The 26,809-nt window shown below is 33.9% G+C and overlaps 1 protein-coding gene across 1 annotated transcript in view; it reads right to left on the bottom strand.

Annotated features, from left to right (window-relative positions):
* Positions 1-26,809, bottom strand: part of LRP1B (LDL receptor related protein 1B) — a 1,467,083-nt gene that overhangs the window by 325,788 nt on the left and 1,114,486 nt on the right. Inside the window, exons 40-41 of the mRNA XM_027078335.1 lie at positions 15,014-15,203; positions 11,190-11,394 (exon numbers count right to left, since the gene is read on the bottom strand). Coding sequence (XP_026934136.1) covers positions 11,190-11,394; positions 15,014-15,203 — 395 coding nt within the window. The remainder of the gene's footprint in view (positions 1-11,189; positions 11,395-15,013; positions 15,204-26,809) is intronic.

Here is a 26,809-nt window from a genome sequence, read left to right as displayed (position 1 = left end):
ATGCCAACTCTCCTAGAAATTCAGAATCAGGAGAGTGAGATCCAAACTAGGATTTTAAATATATAGATATAGACATACAGATATAGATATTCTCATTTAGCATATATTCAATTACACATTGAGTAAACTTTCCTTTATGTTTCTAACAGCTTATTATGGTAAATTCCAATTTTGATTACACATGAAAATCAACTGGAAACTAAAATTAAAACCCATGCCTCTTCCAGGAATTCTGATTTAATTGTCCTGGGGTGGAGCGTGGGGGAGGGCTCAGCTACTGTATTACACAAAAGCTCCCCAGGAGATTCTATTGTACATTTGGCATTAAGAAATTGTTCTACTTTTTCTAGCATATCATTGACAAATTAAGAAATGTATGCTCTTTTCTCTTGCCCAAGGCAGTGTTATTCTGGGGTGTTTATTTTTTATTCAACTAACAAGCCCTGTAATGTTCCTTCCATTCAGCAGCCCCAGAGGTAGAAGGCCGAGTCAGCTGAATAGTCTCAGTTTTCCAAAATGGCCAGTAGAACCACATGAAGTGATTTGCCCTTCCTTCCTCACTTGTGCTCAGCTCCAGTGCCTAATTCTGGAGAAAAACACCTGGATACTTTGGCCCTCAATGTCTGGAATTACCATCTTAGCAGGATAAACTATTGACTATACAAATTTGCAGCTGCTACATTAGTGGTCATAGGATTCTGTTTGAATCCTGGTGGAAATACTAGCCTAAGAATCTGAAGTATTGCTTGTTATTAACAGTTCCCCTTTTCGTATGAATAATTTAGTCTTACTTCCAAGATATACCTTTAGTTAACATTATTTACATTTCCCCTCCATTTTTCTTTATTATTTCTTGATCTTTAATAATTACACAATAACTCAGCTCCTGTATCTTACTAACTTCATTTAGTTTCAAATATTAGCTTGTCTTTTTAGTAATTGAACAACTTAATTGAAAATTATTAAATGTATTTTACATGTTGATGGCCAGCCATATTTCTTTTGGTGATTTGTTCATATCTGCCAGTAGAAATTATTTAGCATTTTAATTTTCATTAGTTTTTATATATTCTCAAAGGTTCTCATGTAAATAAAAGATCTCATTACAATAATCTTTTGCATCTTAGGGCCACAGCAAACATCTATTTTTCTGGCTAAACAATTTTGTCCCCTTACACTAAATCAAAGTACTGTATAACTTAATAGGTTGCCCTAACGTCTTGGCTGCTGGGAAGCTCAGGAATAAATTTACTCTTTTGTTATTTATTTACAGTCATATTATACCTGAGCTTTTATTGTAAACTACTTTAAATAGTTTTTTAAATAGCTGAAATAATAATTAGTTAATTGGTTTTAATCAGTTTGCTGGCATTCTAAATGTTTTCAAGAGCCAAACACAGAAAGAAAATTCAAGATATTGTCTCAAGCTTAAATAAATTCATGTTGACTTACATGCACGTAAAACTAATAAGAAACAGATTAAAATCAGCTAAAGAACAATTCAAAAGTTTAATCAGGAATTCAGAGAAGAGAAAAATTCATGTAAGTTAATTCAGAATTTCCTGAATTTAAATATAAAAATTTTTAATCTCTTACTCTTCCCATATCTACTAATTTATTTCACCAAAGAAAATATGTTTTAAACGTTTTTATTTGCTTATCCTTCTGTTCAGTTTGCAAAGAAAAATAATCTGAAAGCATTATGCTCATTTATACATATAGATATAGAATAGGTAGATATAGATATGGATAGATACACACACGTGTATGTGTGTGCAGGATGGCTTTCCTTAGCTATCTGTTCTTTTCATCTTTGTATTTAAATTTCTACAATGAAGCAGGTGGGACAGGTGGCTACTTTTGAAAATTCTGTCTAATGCCTAACAAATTGAAATCTTCCAAGAAATATTAAATCAATCCATCAGTATCAGCATCACATGCTGAGGGAACACCTGTTATTTTCTGGGTGAATACACTAGTTGCCCTGGATACTGACCATTTTTCTCCTCCAGGAACACATCTCTATGGAGAGAGTCCAGCTTCAGTAACACTTTAATTTGCACGACTAACCAAGCTGAACCATCACTGAAATGTATGTGGATTTAAATCAAAGGGATTGTGGTAAAACTAAACACCATTAACCCTACTGCAATAACATTCTTACCTTACAAAATAGGAATATCAGTTGTACAGCTTTCAGAAAATTACTCTGGATGGCTGAGGCCTTTGAAATAGATAAGTTTTAATTTTGGTCTATTTTTTTAAGTAGTTTACTTTTTCATTTTATTCAGGGAAACATTGTTATAATTTTTCTTTCAGTTTATTCATCCATTTACTCATTGCTTCAGCAAATATTTGCTGAATACAGCAATGTACCAGACTTTGGGCTACTTGCTTTTGGAGAGACAAAGATGAAAAACAAATTTTACTCTTCAGATGCTAGTAATCCTATAGAAGAGGCAATGAGGTAATTTATGATTTAGTCTAATTGATATAATTCATGCTCATATAAATTTATATGTGTGTGGTGAATATCGTTATACAATTTTTAATTTAGTTTTTTAAATTTTCATTATTCAAGGGGAGTTTTATAAGATTTAATATTTGTCGACTATTGTCAGGTAACAGGTTGCATATAATAAAAGCTAATTCTTCAAAATATCCTCTGTGAGGCATAAAATATTAGTCCTATTTTACAGAAGAAACTAAGGCACAAAAAGGTTAAGAAAATGCCCCACGATTATTAAACAATATGTCAAGGATGCAAGTTTCAAATACATGTCTGTTTCTACAATCTAACCTTGTTAATTTCTGCCACATCATACTGCTTCTTGAAAGGGAGTATGTTCTCTTTTGTTATTAAAACTTAAAATTTAACTGTTTGTTAAAATAAACAATATGTGGCATCATTTATTATGCATATTAATGTGTGAAAAGATATATCCAAAGACTGATCTAGTTGAGTTCCACATAACCAATGGTAGAGTCATAAAAGGTTAAATTTGGAAGAAAATTTTGAACCTAGCTCAATATGTAGAGCCTGAGATTCAAACAGATACACTTAATTGCTAAAGATCATACATCTCTTTATAACCAGAGCCAGGCATTAAAACAATTTAATCTAACACCAATTTCACATTTTTCCTCCTCCCTTCTTATTCTCACTCAGGCACCTGTATTTGGCAATGTCATAATCACCATATGTACTTTATTGTATTCACTCGGTGATTATGTATACACATCATAGAGTTAAAGATGATAAAATTTAGACAACACAATTCATCATCTTTATTTCCACAACCTTTGTTTCTCTCACATGGAGGACCAGTGTTTCAATGTCTTTGGATTCTAGTAAATCATGTCACATCATGTGTGATTTAATAAATCTTACCTCAATTAGATCTACTGTCAATACACAGACAAACATTTTGCTGTTTTAGAGACTTGTAGAACATAGCTTGTATCTTTAAAAATATTTTATAAAACAATAAATATGAGGCATATCCTTTTTTCTATTTTGAATTTCTAAAAATCTATAAGCACACTGACTTCCGCTTCTGGGAAGATGGAGTAGACATATTTTCTGGATTCCTCTCACTAAGTACAGCTTAAAAACCTGGAAAATATATATAAAACAAATATAAGAAGACTGAAAGGTGGAGAGGAGAAAACAGCCCAGCTATGGACCTTGGGACTAAGGAACAACACGGTGGTGAGTTCCGGGGGTTTTATTTTTGCCTCATATATCCCAGACTTGGAACTGAATAAGCTGGCAACCCAGAAATGCCAAAATGCTAAATGTACAGAAAAGAACAGAAGCCTGCTCTCTGAAGCCAAAAGACCAGGCAAGATTCTAACTAGTAAGGTAGAAAATTTTAGACGGTAACTGCTCTACTCTAGGCAAATACCACATTAAAAAAAAAAAAAAAAAAAAAACTGTGACCCATCCACACCCACACCAGCAAAGGCCAAGTTGGGAGACTGGACTTCCACCCACACCTGGCAGTAATGCCGGACCCACCCCCTCCCCACTGGAGTGGTGTCAGAAGAAGCACAGAGGAGAATCTGGATTTCCATGTCATCTGGTGGTAATGAGGTCACCTCCACAGTGGTGACAGTGGACACCCAGTGGGGAGCTGGAACTCACATCCCCATCCAGAAGTAGAGAAGTCCCAATTCTGCCTCAGATGTCAACAGAGGCTAGGTGAAGGACCTAGGCTTCCTCCTCCACCTGACGGTAACAAGGCAAGAGCTCTTACTTTCCTCTGCCAGAGTGGTGTCAGAGAAAGCCAGTTAAGACAAAAGGCTTCAATAAGATTCAGAACTTCATACAGTAAAACAACAATGTCCAGGTTCACTGGGTGACAGTGTGTTAATTTGTTCAATCTGTGTTTTTCACTTCATAGATACTGAATCTCCCATGAAATAGGTATATTTCATGTCATCATTTTTAATTGATTCATAGAATTATATTGTCTTATTCTTTCCTTTTTTATTACATTTCTATTTATTCATTTATTATCCTTAAAGATTAGAAAGTTATTAAGATTATTTAAATATTAGGAAGTTGTTAAGTTCAGATTGTAATCTGAATAACTATTAATATCCAAGGACACTTGAAATGTACAGAAGATAATACTGGATATAATAATCTGAATATTGAATGGTGCCTCTTGAATTCAAAGATACATCAAAGGCAATAAAACACCTGAGTTTTCAGCAGCCCTACAGGATTTGGTAGTCAATGGACTCATTTGTAATATACCTGACTGCACGCCTGTTATACAGCAGACAATGGATACAGTCAGTTCCTTATATTCCATTGGCTCATCTGTTAGAATTCAAGTTCACAGAATGCTTCCACTAACAAACAGACACTCTTCCTTCTTGGCTATGGTCCATCTAGCTGTTGACAGGCCCAGCATCCCATGTGTTTGAGGCATTAGAGACAGAGTAGAAAGATCACTTGCTGTCAGGAGACTTTTCTTCATATTTCATTTAAAACAATTTTCCATCTTAGTGATGTACAATGGAGGCAGTCACATTCCATGTAAACTGAGGGATGGCTTCACTTCATTTTGTTTAGAATTTTATCAAGAACTCATTACCAATTTTGAAAATACATCACCCAGGGCAGCACTGCTCTCAGTACTTGAGTATCCAGTACAACACACCTGATATGAGTCTGCCTTCACAGCTGTCACATTCATGATGATTCCAGGCATAAGTGAAAAGATCTTGATCACTTCCTCATGTTTTCTCTCTTATTTTTGTACAGTTACATATTGGAATATGTCCTATTTTATTATAAATTACTTTATATTTATTTATAGTTAGATATTAATTTGAGTTTTGAAAAGTTATCTACCTATATATAGATATAATACAAAATTTCATTTTCAATAGGAATGGGAATGTTATAGAACATTTTTAAAATAAAAAAAGGGACATTGGGGGACTTCCCTGGTGGTCCAGTGTTTAATACTCCACACTTCTACTGCAGGGGGTGTGGGTTTGATCCCTGGTTGGGGAATTAAGATCCCTACCTGCCGCACAGCTCGGCCAAAAAATTAAAATTAAATAATAATAAAATAATAATAATAAAATAAATAATAACAATAATATTGGCTTTAATAAAGAGCTGGGAATTATAACTGACATTAGATATTGGACACAGGAACATTAGAAATTAATGTAGCCTTTTGTGGTCTGAGTTTCCTAATTTGTGAAATAATACTGGATTATTCCAGTTAATGGTGGAAAAATTTCCAGTTCACTTAACTTTTTAGTGACTACTTATGCTGACATTGATTTTTAAATCAAACATTTAAATTGTTAAATTAAAATGTTTTACATGTTTTATAAAGTTGAAACCACAGTGCCTTTTCTTTGGTGACAGGATATGGTTTTGAACTGACTAATTCAAACTTAACATGTCGTCAGAAAATTCACTTTTCTGGGCATCAAAACTTATTCTATAAGTTTCAGAGTTCGGGCTCTCTAGGTTTCATAGCATAAATAAAACTATATTATCAAAAGAGTAGATAGCATAGACATTTACAGATTAGGTAGAAGATACAGATGGATGGATAGAGAGAGAGAGAGAGATGATAGATAGATCTATTTCTTGATTCATTTATGGAATGAAATAACTGATTCTATAAGGAGAAAGAAAATATTTGGTGCCATAAAAAATAGGACATCAAATATTCTTGTGTTTGATCTTACTTTTAATTGACTAATTAAAAAAAACTATTTTTCCTATTGTCAGTCAAAAGAGTTCATGTCATCAGAATGTGTTTATCTAGAAGACAGATTATCCTGTATCCTTCTCATTCTAAAGATAGGTCTTAGGACTTATTTTTTCTGCCTGGGAATACACTCTGAAAAAAAACCAAAACAAAACAAAAAAAAAAAAAAAAGAACTCTGGACAAAGTTTCTAAAAGAATGTCAAAAGTAAGAAACATCAGCAATTGCAATTTCTAGGAATATAAACAACATCTCTTCTGGAAGGGTTTGTGTCACTCAGGTAGCAGATGCCTTCCAAGAAATGATTAACACTTACAGGGTAACACCAGGGAGAAAGGCTATAATCATGCTGTCTTAGCCCCTGTCAACATTAGTTATTGTTTCATCTACTGGAACAACAGATATAGAACAGAAATAAAAATAAAACAGAATGAAATTATTATCTGTTTTTTTCCCTAATAATTAGATCACACAAAAGCATTCAATTGTATATTGTTAGACAGAGAATGCTTTCCTCAATAAAATTTATAGGTAGGACCACCATACAAGTTAATGTGTATTTAAAATTAAAAAAAAACCCAGCCAATTATTGTATATTTTTATCAATACAGGTCAGATTTAAACTGTGTGTACTTGTATTTTATTATGACCTCATTATAAGATGAAACAGAAAAATAAAATCTAACTCTGAGTTTGACAAAAGAAATTAAACCTATGAATGAATTTGTTTAGCTAAATATTATCACATAACTATAATAGAAAAGGTAAAATGTATTTTAAAAAACACATTTTTTTTCTGATTTCTCTTTTGATGTTTGAAAGGATCTCTTTCCCTAATCTACTGATTAGTAATGGGTTCTATAATATTCCTCTAATAAACTAAGTGACTGGTAAATAGTATATCAGTATTTTTCAAATCCCTACAAACACTTAAGCCCATGGCATACCATGTTAAAAAAAAAAAAAAGATTTCCTGATAAGAACAAAGCTACATAACTGTGTTCCATTCTAAAGATTTATAATGTACATGAGCATTTAAAGGCTTTAAGATGTAATGCAGGAATTAAGCCTATCAGACTGTTTAAACCAGAGTTTAAAAACAGTGCTTGGCCACAGTTTAATTCCTATGGAAATTCAAGAGAAGAAGGGCTCTTCAAACACACTTTGGGAGAGGAATAGCACTGTACTGACTTTGTAGGCTCAAAATGCCTAGATTTACAAGAATCTCTCCAAACTTTATCAATTAACTTAATAAACAGCTTGCTTTCTTTTCATTAAAGAAGATGCTCTCTCAAATACTTCAGATTTTAATGTCTAGCTTCTTTCCAATCTGTCACCTCCCCTGGGGATATCTGATCTCTCTATATGCTCTATGATCATCTGTGTCATCCAAAGCTAGAAAATATACATCTATGCAAAGGAAATGTTTCTTTCTGAAATTAGAAACTGGTCACTCATTTATATTGCATTGTCTCAGTTCTTTTTGACTTTATAAATTAAACAATGTTTTACATCTCTTCTTATATTTCTTGGCATTTTAAGTCTTTCATAGACTATTTTAACCTTCTATATTTTTACTTCCTAAATGTCATTCTTTTTAACTCCATGATTATACCCCATCACACATTTCTGCAGTGCCTTGTACAGTGTATTCCAAAAATGTAAAAATGAAATTCATTATGTTGGTTACTTGATCTATTTTAAATATATATGTATACATGCATGTGTATTATATGTATATATGTGTGTGTGTATATATATATGTAATTGGATGGATATATATCAATTACATTAGTATTTTTGCCCAAGGGGAACCATATAGGAGTGAGGAACAGACATAGTAGGAAACACACACACACATAAACAAAAGGGCCTGGTACAGAGAGATCAAAAGAAGATTAGAATGAATGAACTGGTTACATGCAAGTTTTTCAGATAAGGAGCTCTTAGGTTCTGTGAGGATTTAAAAAGAAATCTGTTCCAGAAGGTATCTTTTGATTTCCAAGACTTCAACTCAAGTGGATAGGCACAAATCAAATTAATAATTGATATTGTTCACACTTTTGTACATGTAATTAAAAATATAAAACTGGGGAGTGAATGGATAGGGTATTAGACAAATTGGTCCACTTTTTCAACAGTTATCAAATAGAAGAGTTTTTAGAGTTTCTGAGACTTCTATAATATTGCCATATCCCCAGAATATTTTTTTCAGAATAAGTAGTATTTCTTTCTTCCTCAGCAAATATCCTTTTTTAAAATCTTGAAACATAAGCCAGATTGCATATTTAACCTTTTCTAAAGATAATAGGAGATGACCTAGCTCCTCAGTTATACTCTCAGCCTCACAATTCTACGCTTATATTAGTAATAGATTATATAAACAGCTGATTGTTCACGAAAACAGGCAATTTAAAGTGTAATAAGTATTCAGAAATTCATGTCAATTAAAAAATGGAATTCAGGAACAGATAACAAGTTCTAGTTGTAAAATCATGACTAAAATATAGGAAACAATATATATCACAAAGAGTATATAAGTCGGTGGTAAATTCAAGGTACCCATGATCAACACTGGCAATAGAATCTGGAAAACCAGCAAAATAGTGAGATTCATGTAAGAACGTAATAAACATTGAAATATTTTCCCAATTTTTAGGCCCAACCAGAAATTTTGATGGTAAAGCTGATTTACTGGAGAAGAGGAAAAGGATTCTGTAGTTCTAACTTTGAGACAAAATGGATCAATGTTGTATGGGGGAATACACCCGTATCCTTTAAAGTAATGTTCTCTACTCAACATTGTCATCTCTACAGGACAGAAATCTTTCTGTCCAGCTTTACTGGCATATAATTTACATATAACATTATGTAAGTTTAAAGTATAGAACATAATGATTTGATATATGTATATACTACAAAATGATTACCACAATAAGTTTAGTTAATATATCCATCACTTCACATAGTTACAATTTTTTTTTGGCAGTAAAAACTATAAAAATATACTCTCTTAGCCACTTCAAATGTACAATATAGCATTGTTAACTACAACCAGCCAGAAATTATCCTGGTTTAGACTAGGATGGGAAATGGAGAGCTGGAATCATAACTGTGCGTATTTTTTTAATGTCAAAAGAAAGCCTTTGAATTATTTAGATCAGAGCTATCTGATTACTGGATCACCTTGAGTAGCTATAAGTATCATACATAACAGTAGACTGAGGAGGGAAAAGAAAACCATGTACATAAAAGATAAGTTAAAGTGGACAAAATGTTGTTAGAAGGAGTTACAGAAGCATTTTCTGTATTAGGCCATAATACAAAATAATACCATATCCAGGATAATGATTTATCTATTTTTCAAAAGCATTACCCACTAAGTTCATTTAGGATTTCTTTGCTGTATTCTGAGCCATATATTTTCACACTATATCCTCATAATAACCCTGAAATTTGCATGTCAGAAAACTAGAATTCATAAAGACTAAGTAATTTGCCTTAGGTCACATGGCCTTTAATTGAAAAGATAGACCAAGAATTTAGGCAAAGAATTCTTTGATGAGAGTTATTACCTTTAGCACAAACTGAACTCATCAGATCTTAGCTGATTATTTCAATTTTCCTTAAGCACTCAACTGTACTATATCACTGCTACTTGAAGTATCCACTCCACAATTAGATGAGGTGCCTATACTAGAATGTAAATCAATGCACTTGTTCCTTCTTCAAGAAACTCACACACACATACATACACACACACATACACATATCTATATATACACACATATATACATATAGGCAATATATGTATATGCAATATGCACATATATGTATATATACATTTAGTTAGTTGCCCTAAGATAAATATCTATGTTTCACTATATAACGTGTGTATATATACATATTTAATATTATATATGTACGTAAGTATAGATATATATATCTATATTACATATAACATGTAGATATATACGTACAGGTATATACTCAATTGAATTAAACAGTGTGCTTAATGGTATAAATCAGGTGTTAGCAAATATGGCCTGCTGTTTGGTTGCCTGCTTCTGTAAATAAAGTTTTATTGAAATACTGCCACAGCTATTCATACGTATTCTCTATGTTGCTTTAATACCATAAGGCACTGTAGTTGTGATAGAGAAAATATGGCCCATGAAGATGGTCCTTCCAGAAGCTCAGTGGAAGAGCTAAGAGCCTCAGGATCATTTTGTCATTCAAGCATGCACTGGTGAAGAGGGGCTGGGGTAGATTCCTCCAGTGGTGTAACAAACCAGACCTTACCCTTCTGAACCCTGAGTTTTCCCAGATGCCAAGGGCTACTGTCCTCATAAGATAAGGTGAGGCACTGGACGTTCACCATTCTACAGGCCCTAAATATCTCCTGTAAATGTTCTCCAGGGGCAGCATAAAGACACTCCCATTAACATTTTATTTGGAATTCAGAGAAAAGAGACAGAGAATGAGCCTGTGAAAGGAATTCCACTCTTCTCTCTTCAAAGCTTCTGAGGTTGCTTTGAGGACCCAAACACAGACAGAGGATCATTTCATTACTTTCCAATGTTCTTTTATCCTAGGGCAGCTAACCAATTTCATTTCACATTTTAAAAAATTATAAATAACAATGAAGTTTACGCAAATCACTCTAACAATACCAATTCAATTCATAACTAGGAGAAAATCAGTTATTGTTTCTCCATAAGAGTTGGACTGTCTCCATGGTAGCAAATGCACTTAAGAAAGTTTTCAAAATTTTATCTGCTGTTTTGTTTTTCACTGAACAGATTATTCAGTTGTACTGGTTCGAACAATTAGCTATTTTGAAATCCCTTAACATGCATATTTTAGGCACTATAAAGCATGTATTTTCCAAATGTATCATTTTCCAAATCCATAATCAAGAAATTCTCAGTTAACTTACATGTCTCTGGGATCCATCATATTCACACCTTTCAATTTTTCCTAGGCTGCCATCTGAGAAATACAGCTTCTCTGCACGGTGGTCAATGGTGAGTCCATTTGGAGTGAGTATGTCTGTACTGACCACCACTTGAGCATTTTTCCCAATCAGAGTAGATCTCATGATACTTGGATGCTGCTCATTCCAGTTGGTCCAAAACATTAAACTAATTAAAATGAAAATTGTGGTAATAGATTAAAATTTTCATTACCAGTAACAGCATTAGTAGAAACATGGCAATGTCAAGTTATTTAAAAAGAAGCAAAATTATTTATCTCATATTCTATGACCCTTGAGGAAGTTTTAGTAATAAGGGGAAATATGTATATTATAGTTGCATATATTTTTTTCTCAGTTTCTTAAATGACCTGGAAAATATTTCTGAAAAACAATTATCTCTCAAATAGTAACTTAATTAAACTGAATCAGTTTGATGCATAGTAAAGATTTATTTTAATCAGGGACAAAAATAGTTATTTTAAATTTTCTATGAACTGCAAATATACTCTAACTTATTATTATAATGCTTCAGCAGATCCTGTGTTGTTATCGTTTTGGACATCGTTCTTAACCTAACAATATTTCTCTCCTTCAGTTGGTGAAAATCAAAATCTCTCTCTCCTTCTAGGTTTGCTTTTTAAATTCTGCATTCTTCTCTGTTTATGTTTTAGAGCAATTACTAAACTCCTATATTTATTTAATGTCTTTTTTCCCTCCTCTGTTTATCAGTGTGATTTTTCTATAAATTACAGTGCTGTTTCTAGAATTCCAGGGGTCACTCTCAAATCCTTAAACATAGTATCTGTTACTTACAGATTTTCTAGAATATTTTAAATCAGTGTTTGTCAAACTATTCTTTGAAGAAGGCCTAGGAGTCTATGGAAGCCTTTAAAGGTCACTGGAAGAGTGGAGAGGCTATAGGGTTCCAGTCTCCAAGGCCTGCTTTTACTGAAACAGCTCTTCTTTCTCCCCCTTTATATTTAGGAGTATCCCTAAGAGTTTACTTGAAGATCAGTTTTTGAACTGAAGAAAAGAAGAAAAGAATGGAGGGAGGGAGGGAGGGAGGAAGGGGAGAAGGAAGGAAAAAGGGAGGAAGGGAGAGAGGGAAGAAAGAAAGGAAGAAGGGAAGGAGGGAGGCTGACAGGCAGGCTGCTATACATTTTGAAAAAATATGTTTAATAAATACAGAGAAAAACTAATTGGAATAATATTTCCAACAAGATTGCATATATCATTCCTATGTAAAGACATGTAAAGACAATGTAGGATTATAGCCAACATAATTATTCAATATATGTTTTTTAAGTATTATGCAAAAACTTATTACTAGACAATACTCAACTTCACACACACAAAAAAAAACATTTCTACTTGCTAATTAAAAAAAGTAACCCCACCAATTAGGGAAAGCTGGGTCATCTATGCTCTTTATTAAAATACTTCATAGCATTTTTTTTTTTTTTACTTCATAGCATTTTAATCTATTCTGTGGAACATAAAAGTGTTCTAAGTGAGAAAGTGTCAAAATAGTTTGTCCTATGAATCAGTAAATTTGCCAAAAAAAAAAAAAATGGCATTCCACTTTCTTAAATCATGCAGTAGTTTTAACCACATCTTGTAACTTTTAAAATGAAAAATTTAGTTTAAAAAGTTATCCAGGGCTTCCCTGGTGGCGCAGTGGTTGAGAGTCCGCCTGCCGAGGCAGGGGACACAGGTTTGTGCCCCGGTCAGGGAAGATCCCACATGCCGCGGAGCAGCTGGGCCCGTGAGCCATGGCCACTGAGCCTGCGCGTCCGGAGCCTGCGCTCCGCAACGGGAGAGGTCACAACAGTGAGAGGCCCGCGTACCGCAAAAAAAAAAAAAAGTTATCCAAATAATATGAGGTATTAAATACACAATTTATTTGCAATATTTTTCTAGATTGTGGGCTTTAGAATTACAGAATTTCCAAGGTATTAGTACTTCTTTAGTTTCACCCTTTCACATATAAGAAAACAGAGGCCAGAGAGCTTGAATATTAGTTATAGTTACAGAGCCAAGTTTTGAACTCAAGTAGTCTTTCATCTAGAAATTGATTTGATTTTAAAATTTCTGTTAATCAACTAACATATGAAAGTGATTTGAAGGCGTCATTAATATGTTTAATGATAAAAATATTTTTATACTTTAAACTTTAATTACATATAATTTTCCAATTAAAATACTTTAGTGTGTTTAAATCTAATTTACAGTTCACCATATATAAGATGAAAGTGTAATTTTAGACTATGTAACTGATAATTATAGGATAAAGCACTTATCAATTAAAATTAATCATGTATAATATCATCAGTGATCTCCCTCATGTTTACCTGAAAATTGTCTTATAAATTCCTTTGATCAACTTTAGGATATTTATTATTGTCCTAAGACTCTCCTGGTGGATCAGTGTAGCTGACTCAACAACAAGCCCTAGTAATAGGGCAGTGGTGTGAGCAGAACTAGCTCTGCCCAGGCATCTAGAGGCCTGTGTCCACCTGAACTAAGTAACCAAATCTGTATGAGGAGTCAACCTTCTCTTCACCTGCATCTCTCAAACTTTAGAGTCTTAATTTATAAGTTCAATATGTTTAATTAAGTAAAGTAAGTCAATTCTCATCTCTAGTTCTATAAGAGTATCCAGATTGACTTATTCTCACACTGAGTAATTCATGTGCTCTTTTCTTCTCTCAAGTGATCAGGGTTAGTGTTTATCAGTCATTGTTTTTTATTCTTCCATTTTTCTTCAACACACCTAAAATAAGTTCTTCTATTTCTGCTCAGTGAAACCAGATTGGTCTAATTTCTGTGTCCTTGTTTCGTTTAAGAGTAAAAGCACTTTCTAGTAGTTAACAAATATTCCTACCATATTGCATAAGAGTGAAACTCCATAGACATATTTGTTTTCTACTTAACCTGAGCTTCATTCTTCAGTTTTCATATAATTGTGTTCTTTATAGCATCCCCCAAAACATAACTTTTTTCTAATTTGTTTTATTTTTTATACATTTTATACTATAGCCTGAACATTTTTTCTTGCCATGAATTCTTCATAAGTATTATTATAAATACCTGCACAATATATCATCAAACCAATGTGGACCACGTAGACTATTGTCAAGTATCTAATGTTGAAATTATAGCTGCACACAAAGATCTATTGCTGTTATTTATTTCCTCTGTATTTCAATTGGACAGATCCCCAATTGTTAAAATTACTTAATTGAATTACAGAAACACCTTTTAGGTTTCAATACTTGTTAATAGTGTTATTTTTGTTTCAAATTTATGATTTCAATCAGTGATGCATTAATGTCTTTTACATATATGAAAAATGTCTATTCAATCACAGTATTGTCTCTATTTTCCCTTTCATCCTTTAATTTTGTTTTTACTGAATCTCTCATGGAGGTGATGCCTGGCATTTAAAGAGTTCAATTATCCACATTTATAATAAAAAACAGTCTTATAAAAAACAGTTTTATGAATTGTGAAAAGAGAACTTCAAAGGAAATCTGTATTTTTAATGCTAATTCTCTTTAAAATTAATATAACTTTGATAGTCTTTGACTTATAATGAAGTTAAAGAGTTCAGATTTCAATTATCCATATTTATAATAAAAAAGTCTTATAAAAAACAGTTTTATGAATTGTGAAAAGAGAACTTCAAAGGAAATCTGTATTTTTAATGCTAATATTCTTTAAAATTAATATAACTTTGATAGTCTTTGACTTATAATTATAATGAAGAAATACAAATTTCTTACTTTTGGCATTCATCTAGGGCTAGCACATGAGGATGGTCATCCTCTGACATGGCAATGACGGCTTCCCTATCAAATGCTCCAGGCCGAGTCTGGTCCACTGTGTGCCTGGTGATGGATGAGGTAGTGGAGCTGGTCCAGTACAGTGTATCCCAGGCTCTGTGATAGGCAAGTCCTTCAACAGAACCCACATCTGATAGGGGAAAGAAAAGAAAAAAATTATACTTTTATCTACAAAAGACTTGGCTTCTGAACAGAAAAAGCAAAAATATAATAATTATGATGCCTATATAATGCTACATAATGCCTACAATGACAGCTGATTACACACTGTAAAACTTAGCTGTGAACTGCTCATGGAGAATTTATACAAAAACATGCATTAAAGACTGAATATTCTTATCCAAAAACACCTTAATTAAGTAATTGCCTTTTATTTAGGAAAATGGTGGCTCTCTTTTATTTTGACATTTTAGTAATTAATTTTCAAAAAGTATCCAGTGTGCAAGAATTTAGCGATGCTTTTGAAAATCATATGTCAGAGATACCATTTAAGTACAATCATAATGAGTTTTATCTTGATACTATATCTAGAGACATCAAGGAAAAACAAACACAACAAAAACTACAACAAAGTATCAAAAAGCCAAAATACAACTCTACACTTGCAACTATCAAACCATGGTAGAGAATGTTTTAATAAGTTAATGCAATGAATTTTTTTTATTCTATTCGGCTAATGTGATACAAAAACAAAAGAAAATAAAATTAATTGTGAGCTAAGGCATGCTTTAATGTTGACAGAAAAAGATAAATGGTAGTACCCATAGTCTAATACATAAAAGTGACAATATGAAAAACGAAAGTAATTCTTTCTTTTTTTTTTTTACATCTTTATTGGAGTATAATTGCTTTACAATGGTGTGTTAGTTTCTGCTTTATAACAAAGTGAATCAGTTATACATATACATATGTTCCCATATCTCTTCCCTCTTGTGTCTCCCTCCCTCCCACCCTCCCTATCCCACTTCTCCTGGCAGTCACGAAGCACGGAGCTGATCTCCCTGTGCTATGCCGCTGCTTCCCATTAGCTATCTACCTTATGTTTGGTAGTGTATATATGTCCATGCCTCTCTCTCGCTTTGTCACAGCTCACCCTTCCCCTTCCCCATATCCTCAAGTCCATTCTCTAGTAGGTCTGTGTCTTTATTCCTGTCTTACCCCTAGGTTCTTCATGACATTTTTTAAAATTGTGTTTCCAATCACTAGGATAACATAAGTGACTGGTTTATTTTTCATAGAGGTGCTTTGAGTACATCTTTAAGTATAACCAAATTATTATAGTTTTTCCTTCATATTGTCTGTTTTTCTCAGAGTTAGTACTCTTAGCATATTTAAGAAAGAATATATATATATATATATATAACTTTGGCAGTCATCCTGAGAAATTAACATTATAACAGGCAGAGTCTTTCTATTGCTTTTCTCTTAAGGAATCTCAAAAGAATTATTAAGCTCTTCTGGAAACAGGTAGATGAAAAGAGCTGTTTTCAGGTTTGAGATGGGTAAATGTTTACTTTGGTGGTCAGTAAGATTTAGTGGGAGAGCAAAACAATATTAAAACCTTTTGAACTACATTTCTTGAACGTTATTAAAATTTTGTCCTTTTGTTCTTTTTCTACATGCAACAGAGGAAAATCCACTAATGATAAAATTAATATCTGCCATTTATTGGACACTGTCCTTCTGCTAGGAATTGTGTAATTGGTTTGCATACATCACTTTATGTGTAAATCTACTCTGTGAAGTTAGTTTTATTGTTCCTCTTTCCTAAGAAGAAAACTGAAACCTATGGTCACAGAACTAATAGTATTGAAGCAAGATTTTTAACACAGGTCCATGTGCTTCTGTAAGCCTACATTATTTAGAGATGGATTTATAGCAGCTATTGCTTATTCTCAATGTACATCAAGCTGGAACCAAACAAATGATTCATTAGATTCAACTTGTCTGACTCTGGGTGAATTGTATCACTAGTAATTTACCATGAATAACCTCTCACACAGTCAACAAAACTACTTATAAGAAATTAATGTGGGTGATTAGTATGTAAACCTAGGCCAGAGATGATGGAAGAAAACATTATAAAACACAATCATAATAAAATCCATTAAGCTTTGCTTATATGAATCATATGGTATTCCTATTTGAGGTGAGTAGGTGGGAGGTTGATAATGGTCAAAAGTATTTCAATTATTAATTAATAAATCATCTATTCCACTGTATTTTTAGCACTTTCACATCATTTCAGAAATGAAGCCAACTCTATTTGTATTATAAGCAGCATTCCACTCTTTCATCACCCACAAATAGAATGAGAAATGGCATGGCTCTGAAAAAATCCAAGCAAATCAAAATTATTAATCCATCCTCATTTTGTATCTTCCCCTTCCACTGACTTTGACAGATCTTCTTCATGGCCACTTTTTCCTGCCAAGTCAGGAAGAAACCACTTGGTATTACCATTGAGATGAAGCAGATGCTTCTTTTCTATGGCTGACATAGTTCCAAGTTTACTAGAGTACATAATACATCTCACTGTCCAGGTATAATCTCTTTTATTTTTTTGTAATAGATGACAACTTGACAGTACACTTAATCACAATCTGGTGCTACATTTTAAAATATTTATCTCTTAAAAAGGTATTTAGGGGACTTCCCTGGTGGCACAGTGGTTAAGAATCCGCCTGCCAATGCAGGAGACATGGGTTCGATCCCTAGTCTGGGAAGATTCCACATGCCATGGAGCAAGTAAGCCCATGTGCCACAGCTACTGAGCCTGTGTGCTGCAACTACTGAAGCCTGCGTGCCTAGGCCCCATGCTCCGCAACGAGAAGCCACCGCAATGAGAAGCCCGCGCACCACAATGAAGAGTAGCCCCTGCTCGCTGCAACTAGAGAAAGCCCGCATGCAGCAATAAAAACCCAACACAGCCAAAAACAAATATAAATAAACTAATTAATTTTTAAAAAGGTATTTAACTCCCTATAAAAATTATATTTGTCATTAGCAAATGGCCAATTAAAACATAAATGACACACCATTATATATAAAATAGATAACCACAAAGACCTACTGTATAACACAGGGAACTATACTCAATATTTTGTAATAATGTATAAGGGAAGAAAATCTGAAAAGGACTATATACATATATTTTTTAAAATCATGAAAATATTAAATTTTAAAATCATGAGAATATTTTAGTTGAGATAACATAAAGACATTAATGTCTATTTTATGATAGATATTCCTTCATATTATCTGTTTTTCTCTGAGTTAGTACTCTTAGCATATTTAAGAAAGAATATATATATATAACTTTGGCAGGCATACTAAGAAATTAACATTATAACAGGCATCATGTGATACGTGTGTGTGTGTGTGTGTGTGTGTGTGCATGAACACTAAAGTTCCTGAATCAGTTGAACAGGTAAAATAAGTACTTTGAGTCACTGGTCCTGGCAGATAATTACGTAGTCTGAAAACTAAAGTAAAATGCCTATTTATTCCATCAACCAGTCCTGAAATATTGAACAGAGTAAATTAATACAGAGTTAACTCAAGGATGTAGAATACAGCGTTGGACCTCAAGGATGTAAGTCAGAAAATAACTATTATGGTGCTATTTTGGCAGGTAGCCAAGGACTTCATAGAGAAAACACCTTCATCTCATCACCACTGAAGAAGAGAAAACAGCTCCTTCCTGCCTGTGCAGTGTTGTAAAGGCAGCATAAGAGTCTACAAAATGGGAAAGCCAGTGAAGTATTCTTGGGAGGGAGCCACATGTACAAAACATTGCCAGTCATATGGCTGGAATAACCGTCACAGATAAATCCTATCACAAAGTTAACAGGAAATAATATTTATCCCAAGGACATGCTACAACTGTAATGGCCTCCCTGTTGAAAGTATAATATTCTCTTATTCACTGGCTTATTTTCTAAAGCCAAAGAATATCAGAAAGTTTGTTGCTGGAAATTATGTCAGTAGTATGAAGCATCTCAATCTTGTCTGGAGGATCTCAAGACACAGAGAAGCAGGCTCAGTTTACAACCCAGGGACAGAGCTTAAAATAAAAAGTTTCTGGACACAACATTCCACATATATCTTACTATATAGTTTCCAGAGAAACAAGATTCTGGGTCCAGTTCACACTCCAGACGTGATGCTGAACTCTAGAGAGTACACATAGCCTTGTTTTACTTTAAGCCTAACAAAATATTACTTAAATTTTGCCTAAACTCACCTTTTTCTAAAAATCCTCTTATAATTACTTTTCCTTCTCTTTTGGGATAGGGGTGAGATAAGCTACAGCTCTTCTGGTGTACAGTTTCCCTCATTACAATGAGCCAATATTTGATATGGCTAATCTACAGGTTTACTTGACAAAATCAAAAAGACTTTTATCATAAAAATACTCAACAGACTAGGAATAGAAGTGAGTTTCCTCAAATTGATAAAATCAACCTATTAAAACAAACAAACAAACAAACAAACAAAAAAGGCTTATACCTTACTTAGCCATGAAAAAAATGAAAGTTTTCTCCCTAAGACTAGGAACAAGATAAGACAGTCTACTCTTGCCTCTCTATTCAGCATTGTACTGGAAATTCACTCAGGGTAATTGGGAAAATTTTTTAAATTAAAAAAAAAAAAGATAGAAAGGAAGGAAGGAATATCATCCTTCCAATCTGGAATATCATTCCAGATTGGAAAACAAGTAAAACCATCTCTTTTTGCAGATGATATACCCTTAGATATACAAAATCTTAAGCAATTCAGTAGAAAATTATTCGAATTATAAAAACAGTCAACCAGGTTGCAGGGTACAAAGCAACATACAAAATACAGTTGTATTTTTTATACAGTAGCAATGAACAATCAAAAAATGAAATTCAGAAGACAATTCCATTTATAACAGCATTTAAAAGAGTAGAAAATATGACAGGCAAATAAAATTAGAAATAACTTTAGCAAAAGAATTATAATCTTAAAACTTCTACCTGAAAAACTACAAAACATCATTGAAAGAAACTAAAGACAAAAAATGGAAAAGTAACTTATGTTAATGACTGGAAGACAATGTTATTAAGATTGCAATAGTTTCCAAATAGATCTACAGATTCAGTGTAATTCCTATCAAAATCCCAGATGGCTTTTTCCCAGAAATCAACAAACTGATCCTAAAATGCACATGAAAATCCAAGGGACTTAAAATAGCCAAAACAATCTTTAAAAAGAAAAACAAACTTAAAGGAGTCAAACTTTCTGATTTTAAAGTTACTACAAAGGAACAGTAGTCAAGATAGTGTGGTACTACCGTAAGGATAGACATATAGATCAGTGAAACAGAATCAATAGTCCAGAAATAAAACCTTATTTTTATGGTAAATTGATTTTTGAAAAAGGTATCAGAAAAATTCAATGGTGAAAAAATAATCTCTTCAACAAATGGTTTACAATGACTATATATCCACATTCAAAAAAATAATGTCCTCATACCATACACACACATCCATTCAAAATGTATCTTAGACCTAAATGTAGAAGGTAAGCTACAAAACTCTTAGAATAAAATAAACGTGGGTTAGGCAAAGCCTTCTCAGACATGACACCAAATGCATAAATGACAAATGAAATATAGATAAGCTGGACTTCATCAAAATTAAAAACTTGTGTACTTCAAAAGACACCACCAAGAGAGTAAAAAGTCAACCCCCAGAATGGGAGAAAATATTTGCAAATTATTTATGTGATAATGGTCTTGTGTCCAGAATATATAAAGAATTCTCACAATTCAATAATAAATTAACAACACAATGGAAAAAATGAGCAAATAATTTGAATAGATATTTCTCCAATGAAGGTATACAAATGACTGATAAGGACATGAAAAATGCTCAACATTATAAGCCATCAAAGAAACACAAATCAAAATCATACTTCAGATCCACTATGATGACTGTAATCAAAAAAGATAAGTTTTGACAAAGAAGTGGAGAAACTGGAACCCTCATACATTGCTGGTGGGAATGCAATATAGTACAGCTGCTTTGGAAAACAGTCTGGCAGTTTTCAAAAATTTAAACATATAGTTATTACATGATGTAGCAATTCCACTGTTACATCTATCCAAGAAAAATGAAAACATATATCCACATGCACACAAATGTTCACTGCAGCTTTGTTCATAATAGCCAAAGGCAGAAACAGCCCAAATGTCAACTGATAGATACAAGTGATTAACTAGATGGGTTATTTTTACTTTTCTAACTATTGAACTGGTGAATGGATTGCAATAGATTTCTATGCAGATTGCCTACTATAAATTAGACTTGCCACCCCTTTGTCTGGAGACTTTAGTCATTTTCAGGGTTTTTTTACCCACATTAATTTGTATTAATTAAATTGTATTAATTATTAATTCAATAAAATGATTATCTAAAAGATCTTTTAGATATAGGCTTTTTAAAAATCTCCTCAGATTATTTAAGGTCATTAACAAATCACACACCAAGACTGACATGTACCAGTAAAGGGTACTGCCCAATGTCTGACCTGAACAAATGACATCCATTCAGATTGACCCAGTACAGACTGCCAAATATGTGGAATGTCAGCCCTGATCAACCCTAATTACAGAAATAGTTTTTACCTGTAGACTCTGACCTAAATTTTTATGTTCTTAAATCCTTTAACTGTTAAAAAGCACAACATTTTTTATAGTCTAATTTACTAAAAACTAAACAAATTAAATATCTACATTACAGTCTAAAAATTTAAACAACGAACAGTTCTACTGGAAAAAATGTTTTTTTGGGGTTAATTAACCACCAAACAATAGAGAATCTGCTGAGAATTATTAGGAGTTCAGTAAGATGGCAGGCAATAAATAAATAAACCAAAACCCATAGTTCTATTATGTGCAAAGTAACTAGCTAGATATATAATGGAAAGAAGATGTCAATCCAAGTAGCCACTAATTATGTGGGTTCCAGTGAATGAACATGTTAGGGAACCATGGACCAAAACCACCTGCCCTGGCCAGACACAATAATAACTGCTTGCACGAGTTACCTCACAACAGGAGGTCCTGATAAGGAACTCGGAACTAACAAGCTACCACTAGCCAGAAGAATTTGGGAGGGGCCAAAAGGAAGGAGGAGACACCAGCCATAATATGTCCTGCCAACCTCTCAGAAACCTTCACACTGGAATCCACCTTGGCTGAGAGATGTGAGGGCCACCAGAAAGGACTGAATCAGATCACATATGGGTATAAGCAAGATGATTGGCCAGAGACAACCTGGAAACTAACCCCATTACCATAAAACCTGAGACTGTGAGCCATGTGGCAGGGCAGTTCTCCTGGGTTCCCTTACCCTGCTGCTCTCTGCCACGGTGCTCCTTCCCAATAAAGTATTTTGCTTTGTCAGCATGTGTGTCTCCTTGGACAATTCATTTCCAAGTGTTAAAAAAGAGCCCACTAGGGCTTCCCTGGTGGCGCAGTGGTTGAGAGTCCGCCTGCCGATGCAGGGGACATGGGTTCGTGCCCCGGTCCGGGAAGATCCCATATGCCGCAGAGCGGCTGGGCCCGTGAGCCATGGCCGCTGAGCCTGCGCGTCCGGAGCCTGTGCTCCGCAACGGGAGAGGCCACAACAGTGAGAGGCCCGCGTACCGCAAAAAAAAAAAGAAGAGCCCACTCTCGGGCCCTGGAAGGGGTCCCCTTCCTGCAACAAACATATCTATAAAACTGCATCACCCTTCACCATCTGAATTCGACTCTTCTTGTGCCCAAAGTATTGCAATAAAGCTACCTTTCATGAATGTGGATCCGTTAACTTCAGGCCCTCAGCCCTCTAACAAGAGGAAACCCAACCTCTCTGGAAGACTTTTTATTTTTGCAATCTATCTCTAACAAAGACAGGCTTTTACTATCATCCCAAAGGTTAATTCCCTAGAACTAGAGTATCTCAAATATTTCCATGTTAAAAGAGAGTCTTAGTTTACACTGCATAACAAAGGAGGCCTATTTACTCTCATTCCCAGAACAAAGGAACAATTTGCCCTAAGGGAGTATGGAAGCAAATTGAAACGACTTGAAGCTGTTAAGTAACAGTGTATTTTTTTTTCTTAATCTTACTCCTTGTGTTTGGGGTTTTTTTTCCAGATTTAGAAACATTCAAAGTCTGAATATCAACCTGAACTCCTGACTCAGCTGAAAATTATATTGACTCAAACAGGTCTCAACAAATGCCTCTATCTTGTGTCATCACTAATGTAAGCCAAGACATATAAGAGATGAAAAAATTGAGCATATGGGTAATTATAGTTGTGTCATTTTGTCACCAAGGCTATTGCCCCAGAATCATACCCCTGCCTCTCCCTCAAATGGAAACCAATTGCTCTTATCTAAGTTCCAGGGGGAAGCTGCAAAGAGAAAAACAAGAACTGATTATAACCAGCTAAGCCCCAAATGGTGGAAGATTTCATTTCCAGTAGACCTTGAGCCTCATTATATGGTCACTGTAATACATTAGCATGCTAAATGACACACCCACTAGCGTCATGACAGTTGACAGTTGCCATGACAACAACAGGAAAAGCTCAAACGAGTGAAAATGAGTGTCGCCTCTGTTCCTGTACAAACCACACCCCTGTTCTCAGATAAGTCATGAATATTCCTCCCTCTCTTTCCAAATCCCTCTTTTACCTCGACCCTCCTATGTATATGGTGTCTCAGCCCAAACTGAATTGAGAAGTTGATGTGCAAACTAAGTTCTCAATTCTCCATTCTCTACCACTGAATAAAAATTATGCTGTTCCAGTCTCAGCATCGGTTTTGTGATTGGCTGTGCAAATCCGAGCGGAAAAAGAATCTCTCCAACAGAGACAAATGGACTTGGCCTCAGCTAGGACCCTGGCACGGGTTCAGGCAACCAGTTCAGTAACAAATTCTTCAGGAGTAATTGGAGATAAGCACTGACTCAACCTAAATGAAGCCAACATTGGTATGCCAAGGGCTCCCAGGGAAGGACAAAGACCCTATGGTTTCTAAAATCCTCAGTTACATCATACTTCATCCTCCAGGGCAAGGTGAGGAGATCTGATATGTACAGACTTTCTTTGAGAAATATAATTGCAAGGTGACTTGGAACTCATCCTCATTTCCTTTGTGAGAAAGTGAGGTAAGTCATCAGGCCAAAATCATAAACCAGAACGTTCTTGAGAAAGAGGTGTATCTGCCCATCCTCAGGGGTCTGGATAAGATCCATCATTTCCCTTAATGAATTCATACTCTGTAAAACAATCTCAACTTATAAACAATTCACTTATAAACATTTAGCATAGACAATAATTTCTTCATATGATATGAGAGAAATTAGGAAAGTTTTGTTACCCATACTAAGACCCTGGTAAACTTTCAAGTTTCTCTAAGTCCATTATTAGATATGTGTTCCCTTGGTTTAAAGCCTTTTCCAGGTGTTCTTGCTTTAAATACGCTTCAGAGGATAACTTCCTAAGTTAGTAATGATTAATGCTTTACAATGTATTATATTTTATTATTTTTAATGGGCCATAAAATGTAGACTTCCTTATGTAGAAAAAAGATGATAAACAACTTCAAAAATACAGTCTGGAAAGAAGCATAGAAATGAGGGCTTTGGTAATCTAGAAATAGTACAAGTACAGTTGACCTTTGAACAACAGGGGTTTGAACTGCGCAAGTCCATTTACACCCAGATTTTCTTCACTATGTATTACAGTACTACACAACCTGTGGTTGGTTGAATCTGTGTATGAACCACCTATACGAAGGAGAGAATGTAAAGTTATACGCATATTTTTGACTGCTCAGACGGTTGGTACCACAACCCCCATGTTGTTTGACGGCCATCTGTATAGGAGGATTCTTAACAGAAATGCAGTACTATACCCAGTTTACCAGCTATTCTTTGGTGATAAATTAGTAATTTCAAGAAAAAGTATTTACTGTACATTTGTTGATTGTATGTGTTTATGTAAGTAATAAATATGGTGCATACAATTGGACAGAACACACACACACACACACACACACACACACACACACACACACACACACGTTGCTTTTGATGATTTTATGATTCCCATTCCAGAATGGACAACAGCCCTGTAAACTGAATTCAGTCAAGAGCAGTTACACTGTTGTTGACTTCTGCACCAGAAATGTAACGTTTTATCCAGCCATTAATGTATGCATTTCCTCCTTCTTCTCTTCCCCTTCTTCCTTCCCCCTTTCCTCCTCCTTTCTTCTCCTCCTTTCTACCGTTAAATCCAAATTCTGATTCACAGCATAATTACCTGCATTAGCTTTATCTCTCCCTCTAATTGATGGACTTCTATGGAGTGGAGAAAATATTATTCCAGTCATCCCTTTGTTCCTCTGCAAGTTCTTGGCATTTTGAAGCTACTGTATCAGCTGATTGGGCTTAAACTTATGAGACTCAGTACAAGCTAACATTCCATATTCTGTTGTCAAATTTGTTCCTTTACAATCATATATAAATAATGATCTAATATCAATGTATTTAAGCTACATACAAATAATTAAAATCGAGTAATTTTTTTCTAAATCACTACAATGCTTAGAACAAATAAGTGCAAGTAACAAACTAGTTTTGTTTTTAATAGCTTTAGATAATCAAAAACAATAGTAAATTATCTTGATTTTTAGATACCAAGCCTCTTGTCCTTTTAAAAGGATTTTGTATATATAACAGCTTGCCTCTTTCAGAAAACCTGAAGTCACTTTTTTGGAGTATTGAACAACTAAGCAAAGATATAAAGCAACATGTGTATTTGAGGGAATATCTTTTCAATATTAATTAGAGGATGAAATTCTTCACAGAATAATATAAATCTACATTGTAATTTGACTTTAGATTTTAGAGCTATTGTTATCAGGAATCCAAGAAAAAGTAATGAGATTAACAGATTAATTAAGAGACTAATCTTTGAAAAATGTTTAAGCATTATAACTGTACATTGCATGAAGATATTAACTATTTAAGAGTATAAGTTATCGTATCAAGTGGATAAATTTAAGGGATCAATGTCATAATAAGCCTCTTGTTTCATATATATATATTACTTATGGGTCACTCCATTTTTAATATTTTAAATATACTGTTTATTCTTTGATAAAAACACAAAGTTAGATGGAAAAAATAAAACTGTGGAATCTATTAAATTATTTGCAATATTTCCAGAGCAGTTGTCTTAATATTATTCTATAAAAATAATATAATAATTTTAATAATAATAATATTATTAATATTTAATAATATTCTGTTTCATTCAGAAACATATCCTTTAGCTTCCCACCAAACCTACAAATCTATCTCAATTGTATCTGGTTCCCTCCTGTTGAGAAGTGTCTGTCTCCCTATAGAGAGGAAATCCACTACTTGTGCTCTGGATTATGCTGTCTTCTCTCTCTCCTTCTCAAGGATGTTGGTCATTTTGTTTTCTCTGCTCTTTCCTACAACTTAAAGGCCTCCGTTTTATTGAATCATCTGACTTCTATTATAACAACTACACTGAAACTACTCTTTTCAAGATAACCCGCAATTTCTCTACTGTTAAATCTAATGCACATTTTCTTCATCTTACCAAGTTACTTAGCAGATTTTCACTGTCTTCCTTCCTCTTGAAACCTTTTCAAAAGTTTTGTTTGTTTGTGTTTTTTGGCAT

The sequence above is a fragment of the Aethalodelphis obliquidens genome, unplaced genomic scaffold (assembly GCF_003676395.1).
Source record: "Aethalodelphis obliquidens isolate GAN/ISIS:26980383/991018 unplaced genomic scaffold, ASM367639v1 scaffold2, whole genome shotgun sequence".
Taxonomy (NCBI): domain Eukaryota; kingdom Metazoa; phylum Chordata; class Mammalia; order Artiodactyla; family Delphinidae; genus Aethalodelphis; species Aethalodelphis obliquidens.
This window is presented reverse-complemented; position numbering and strand designations above follow the sequence as displayed.